Source organism: Acyrthosiphon pisum, unplaced genomic scaffold, assembly GCF_005508785.2.
Source record: "Acyrthosiphon pisum isolate AL4f unplaced genomic scaffold, pea_aphid_22Mar2018_4r6ur Scaffold_21828;HRSCAF=24991, whole genome shotgun sequence".
In the NCBI taxonomy this organism is placed as follows: Eukaryota; Metazoa; Arthropoda; class Insecta; order Hemiptera; family Aphididae; genus Acyrthosiphon; species Acyrthosiphon pisum.
This window is the reverse complement of record NW_021771335.1, coordinates 17,942-24,735: the sequence shown is the minus strand read 5'-3', so window position 1 is coordinate 24,735 and position 6,794 is coordinate 17,942. Positions and strand designations below refer to the sequence as shown.

At 46.6% G+C, this 6,794-nt stretch overlaps 1 protein-coding gene across 1 annotated transcript; it reads left to right on the top strand.

Moving 5' to 3' along the window:
• Positions 1–1,363: 1,363 nt before the first annotated feature.
• On the top strand, positions 1,364–6,354 carry LOC115034972. The gene is made up of 2 exons (XM_029492584.1): positions 1,364–2,223; positions 6,145–6,354. Exons 1-2 carry the CDS (start codon positions 1,393–1,395, stop codon positions 6,154–6,156), a joined length of 843 nt encoding a protein of 280 aa, XP_029348444.1. The 5' UTR covers positions 1,364–1,392; the 3' UTR covers positions 6,157–6,354.
• The last annotated feature ends 440 nt before the right edge of the window (positions 6,355–6,794 follow it).

Genomic DNA, 6,794 nt, shown 5'->3' with positions numbered 1-6,794 from the left:
CACTATTCTTACGAATAAAATTTTAAGCTTCGCTTTGTTATACGCGCCCGTTGCGTCGCGTTACTTAACACTTTTGCACGCACCGAGTGTAGTCCCGTGTGAACACGTAAAACCGTCTGTCGACGCCGTCGTGATCGACACCCGACGTCGAGTTGAACATCGCGCTTCGCTCTCGATATACGTCATTCTATAGTAATCCGCGTGATCGCGATCGTTTATTACGTGCTGAGGCCAGGAAGCAGATCGCGCCGCGCACTACCCGCGCTGAAATCGATTGCTTATTTTCCGACGACGAGCTGAGAACATTGTCCGCCGTCGCCGTTCCGGCGAGGAGCCACATTGGTCGCCGACCGAGAATATCGTCACGTCGTCGAGCTACGCCGTCACCGAATCAGGTTGATCAGTTTATTTAGTCACCCGCGTGGTCAGTGGGCTGATGTAAAATTATAATTATTGTTCGCCAGCTATGGTAAATTAGTTTTAAGTTTATTATTATTATTCTGGGCGCCCGCTTATCAAATTATTATTGTACCTAAAAATACATGTGTTTCCGACCCACTAAATTCGTTTTTGACCTACTTATTGCGTAACCCGGTCCCGCTCCAGCTTTCAGCACATTACGCGAGTCGTTGCCGACAACCGCCATACCCGTAGGATCGGTAACGGCGCAACAGTTGTAATTTTTAATAATGTGTTCTTTTTCCTGTGCGTTATAATAATTAATAAACGAGCTATTGATCGAGACGAAACATTTGCTTATTGATTAGGAGAAGTTAACATATATATATTATTATTTTCAGAAGTGGGATTTTGTTCCGTAGAACGAAGTGCGTTTAAAAAGTGCGAACCGAGTTCGGAAAGAGGTATTCCTCAGTCGTTTTAAAAAGTGCGGAACCGAGTTCGGAAAGAGGTATTCCTCAGTCGTTCGGAAAGTGCGAGAAAAATAACGGAAAAGACATCACGTGTTGTTGGCTACCGTTTAAAGTTACGCGGCGTGTTGAGGTTATGATTTTTCATTGTTGACGTACCGTAACCGTTCGTGTGTGTAACCAAAGTACCGTGGTGACGATACCTGGTTGGTAACACTGATGCCTGATAGTGTTATCTGAGACTGTTGTGTTGTGGGTCAGTATTGATAAGTCGGTATGACCAGCGAGAGATCCGATGAAGCGGCGGGTATCAAAGCCCCGACATACGTGGAATTGGTCAAGCGTGTGGCTTTACTCACAGAACAGAATGCACAGTCGTCGGCGTTGCACGCTGAGGTTGAATCCCTACGGCAGGTGATAGCCGCCAAAAAGGTATCCGAGCCGGGTTGAAAAGCCCGTGACCGTAACGGCTACTCCGACGATGCGTTCCGAGTATCGAGTAGTTCCCGACCTGAGTCGGGCGATGACGTCGTTCTCCGGGAATGAGACTCCTCGCGAGGCGGACGATTGGTTGGAGGAAATCGTAGGTATGACGACTCTAAATCGTTGGCCATTCGAATACGTGCTGCAGTACGTCCGAATGCACTTGACCGGTCCGGCGAAAGATTGGTTTTCGGGCCGTGAGTTTGCTGACTGGCGTATGTTCGAACAGAAATTCAGGTCAGTTTTCGTGCGTGATGCGTGTGCGGCCGACCGCGAGGACGAAATGCGTGCTCGGAAGCAAGGGCCGACCGAATCTTTAATCGCTTATTTACAACCTAAACTCCGAATGTGCAGGGGTATAGGACATTCATTCGAAGTGTCCAAAGATTATGTTCTTCGCGGGCTGAGGTCTAAAGACATGGCTTTGTACGCTGTTGGAAGGGTTCACGCAGGTGAGGAAGAACTGTTGAGTGACCTATTGAATTGGGAACGCATGCGTGCGTTGCATTCGCCCACGACCGCGTCGAAGTATGCCGCCCCAAAATTAGCGACGGCGACACCTGCCTGTCAGATTCCTAAGAAGAAGACTGATGAGTCCGGCAGATGGAAGAAAGTTGATAAGACGGCCGTGGTGTCGAGTGGGACCCGTGAGGACGCTTCCCCCGCCAGCTGTTGGGTATGCAAGAAAACGGGTCATGTGTCGCGTGACTGTCCTGACAGGTTGAAGCGGAAACTCGTGTGTTTCGGTTGCGGGGTTGAGGGACACATACGACCCAACTGTCCAGAAAAGGACCAGACAAATGTTGCCGAAACAAGACCAGTATCATTGAGTCATCCTTATAAGAAAGTTGGTCTAGTCAATGGTAGAGAGGTGGAAGTATTGTTGGATACTGGAAGTCATCACTCCCTCATTAAGGCAAGTGTTGCTTTAAGGTGCGGTTTACATGTAAGGCCCTCCTGTCGTCCACTCTACGGGATTGGAAGTACAACGGTGCCGTCCGTAAATGCGGTTGGAGAAATTGAGGCCGATGTTGTACTGGATGGTGTCAATCCAGGGAAGGTGTTGTTGCTAGTAGTACCTGATGCTGTCCAGGCCCCAGATGTAATTGTTGGTCGATCGTGGTTGGACCTGCCCTTGGTAGCCTACCATAAGGCGCATGGGCACCTGTACATTTATGCCGCGGAATCAAGTAATAGCAGTTCTCCGGTAGGGGTCACTAGTTATGATAAGGAAGCTGACTACCTACACGCTGTAGAGGTGAACTGTGATCCGCCAGTTCGGCAGCCATTAGAGTTGAGCGACTTTGAATTTGTTAACACTGAGGTCGCGCCGGAAGAGCGAGGTAACCTTTTAACCCTCGTAAATGAGTTCCGGGATTGTTTTGCTAAGAGCTTAGATGAGCTCGGCTGTACGCCCATGATGAAGGTTGATATTAAGGAAGTACCGGGCAGTTTCCCCGTCGTCTGTCGGCCCTACAAGACAACCCAAGCTGACCGCGAAGAAATACATAAGATTGTCTCAGACTGGAAGAGGTGTGGGGTGGTAAGCGAGACTACTTCGCCATATGCAAGTCCTGTGCTGTTAGTCAAACAGGCCGGTAAGAGCAGGTTGTGTGTGGACTATCGCCGCCTTAACAAGCAAACCGTGCGTCAGCATTATCCTCTTCCTGACATGATGGAACAATTGGAGTCGTTGGTTGACAGTAAGTTATTCGCTCAGCTTGATTTGGCAAGCGGGTACTTACAAATTCCGCTGACTAAGGAGGCGTCCCAAAAGACAGCGTTTATTACTGCGGATACAACAGGTGAATTCAACCGAATGCCGTTTGGGCTGTCCGGAGCTGTTGCCGAATTCACTCGACTTATGCAGCGAGTGTTGGGTCCGTTGCGAAGTCTGTACGTTAGGAATTACCTCGATGACATGGTCGTGGACGGAAAGGACTGGGCCGAAATGCTGTTGAACCTGCGCGCTGTATTGGGAAGAATACGCGAAGCACAGCTGACTTTGAAGCCGTCAAAGTGCTCGTTTGGGGCAAAACGTATGCAGTTCCTTGGTTTTATTGTAGAAAATGGTGAGATCCAACCAGGCGCAGAGAAGGTAAGCGCGATTGCAGAGTATCCAGTCCCTAAGGATCAGCATGAGGTCCGAAGGTTTCTTGGCCTAACTGGATTCTTCCGGCGGTTTGTTGAAAAATATGCTGTGGTTGCTGAGCCGTTAACGCGCCTAATGCGAGGGAAACAGGAGTTCAAGTAGTTGGAAGAGCAGCAGACAGCTTTTGACTCACTACGCCGAGCATTGACGGGTGACACTGTACAGACTATGTTCAGGAAGGAAGCTGCCGTCACTGAACTCCATACTGATGCGAGTGCACTGGGACTTGGGGCCATGTTGTTGCAGTCGTCGGAAGAAGGTGGCCCTCTGCGATTAGTGTTTTGTGCAAGCAGGAAAACGAGCGATGCTGAAACGCGCTACCACTCCAGCAAGCTTGAGTTGTTGTGTGTAGTGTGGGCGATCAACAAATTGAGGCAGTACCTTCTCGGGATAAGGTTTACTGTATATACAGATTGTCAGGCACTCACTTATTTAAATAGTGGCAAAAGTGTAAACTCCCAACTCGCCAGGTGGTACGATTCGCTGCAGGAGTATGAGTTTGATGTGAAATATCGACCTGGAGTTCGTATGGCACATGTCGACGCCTTGTCCAGAGCTCCAGTGGGGGAGGAGGAATCACTTGACGAAGCTTTGATGGAGCGACAGACGGTATGTCAATTGATATCTCACGATGAGCGTGTAATGATGTGTCAAACAGCTGATGCAGAAGTAGCCCATATCAAGAAGATGGTCGAGGAGAGTCCCACTGAAGGTCTAGGGACGTCCTACGTGGTGAAAAATTTGCTGTTGTACAGGCAGTACCAGGACAAATTGTTGTTCGTGATGCCTAAGTCCATGAGGAAGAGCTTGGTGGTGACCGCTCATGATTTGAGTGGACATCCTGCTGTGGATCGTACAATGGCTAATGTGTTACAGGACTTTTGGTTTCCAGATATGAGGCGGTATGTAAAATTGCACATCAGGTCATGTTTTGAATGTTTGCTGACTCGAGTGCCTAGGGGCAAACGACCTGGGCTATTGCACTCGATACCTGTCGGGAAGAGGCCTTTCTATACCGTGCATATGGATCATGTGGGGCCCTTTGTCACGGCTCCCGGTGGATTTAGGTACATATTAGTACTGGTGGACAACTTGACGAAATATGTGTCGTTATATGCTGTAACTGACACTAGAACGAGGCCTCTGATCAACTGTGTGGAACAGTTTGTCAAGGAGTATGGACTGCCTGGTAGACTTATAACTGACCGTGGTACTTGTTATACGTCTGGTACGTTTGAGCAGTTCTGCGCTAGCCAAAGGATCAAGTTGGTGTGGACGTCTTCACGACACCCACAGGCCAACGGCCAGGTGGAGCGAACACATAGTGTGGTGATGGCTACACTGATGACCATGGGAGGAGCCGAGGATCAGTGGGCCGAGTTGTTGCCAGAGGTACAACGATTGTTGAACAACAGCGAGACTAAGGTAACTGGTAAGACCCCCTTTGAGATGTTACATGGGTACCGTCCAAGGTTCCTACAAGGTGCTCTACGTGCTCTGTCAGCCACTGAGGATGACTGGACACCGCCAGCTGAGTTGCAAGCACGCGTCCGTGAGAATATGGAACGGATAAGGGGTCGAAGGAAGGCTGCTTATGATTTACATAGACATGACAATACTCATTATGCAGTAGGAGAAGTGGTGGTCATGAGAAGGGCTCCCAATTCAACTGGTGAGTCTACGAAATTGCAGGACAAATACCGAGGGCCATTGGTGGTAACTGAGGTGCTGTCCTCAGACGTGTACCGGGTTGCAGAACTAGATGCGAGCAAGAAGAGTCGGTTAGCCACGACTGCCCACGTCTCGCAGTTGAAGTCTTGGAGGTTACCGGGTTGATGACGAAGCTGAAGGGGAATTGGAGGAGCCAGAGAGAGGACAACCGGAGACTGAGGACCAAGACCCGCCAGATCCACAGATACCTGAAGTACCTGAGACTGAGGACCAGGACCCGCCAGATCCACAGATACCTGAAGTACCTGAGACTGAGGGAAGACGCTCACAGCGAGTGATACGTAGACCTGGCTGGTTGAGAGATTACTCATGGTAAGGTAATTGGAAATTTGTATTATCTGTAGTTCCTTTATATTGTAATTGTGGTTACTATTAAGTAAATTCTGTTGAAAACTGATTTTTATTCTTGTTTTATTGTTAATTAAAAATTTGTATTGCCAAGTAGTTCCTTATACTGCTGTTGTGGTTACTATTAGGTAAATTTTGTTGAGAACTGATTTTTCTTATATTTTTGTTTTGTTAATACATACTATATTGATAATTATGATGATAAATGTCAAGATCATTCTTTTTAAAATTTTTATTAAATATGTCTGTTGTTGTTTAATAAGAATTTGTATTGTCAATTGTTTCTTTATATTGTAACCGAAAAAAAAAAAAAAAAATTTGATGTATTAGTTGGAAGTAGTTTTTTTTGTATGTATAATAATTTCATATATTTTCTGTTTTGTTCTTAAAAATATTTATTTAATGTTTAATGTTTACTACTGTATGATTAACGACATCTGTCGAGGACGACAGAGTGCCAGGATGGTCACTTGTAAACTCCCCTAGATGTCAGGACGGTCAGCGGCGGTGCCGCTCCCTTCCCGTCATCCGGTGGCAGTATTGGCCGAGTGGCGGAGAGAGGTTGATAGTTAGTAGTGACGTAGTGACGTTACGCTAGTTGGCGCGCGTCGATGTCGACTCGTGACGTTTCGTTGTTCTTTCGATTGTGTTGTAATTTTTAATAATGTGTTCTTTTTCCTGTGCGTTATAATAATTAATAAACGAGCTATTGATCGAGACGAAACATTTGCTTATTGATTAGGAGAAGTTAACAATAGTGTAGGTAGTATTTTTTTTATCAAATTATTTAATATTTTATTTTATTGTGTGTATACAGTATTCATAAAACCAAATATATTTTACATTTTATTTTATATTATTTCACTATTTGACTACTTAATGAGTGTGCAATATAATTTGTGATATAATTATTCACATTGCGCCGATCATTACCTGGGTATCGTCCATATATCCGTAGGGGAGGTTTATTATTATTGCGTATACGCGCTGCTCGCTATTATATTGATATCTATTTCAGAGCTCATTAGTCTCGACGGTCGCTGAGTGGATATATCCGATATGTCAGCTGTGTTATAGACTATAGTTACTTAATAACTAATAGCAATGGTCGACGAGATCGAGCTCGTCCGCCCTACGCGGTTTCTGAACCGTAGCGTCACGAGGTGCGACACTCTCGTCACTTACATTCGACGCATTCACGACACGCTAGG

Bases quoted from the DNA above. Each gene is read 5' to 3' on its own strand.
- LOC115034972 (XM_029492584.1), top strand. From the start codon at position 1,393: ATGACGTCGTTCTCCGGGAATGAGACTCCTCGCGAGGCGGACGATTGG.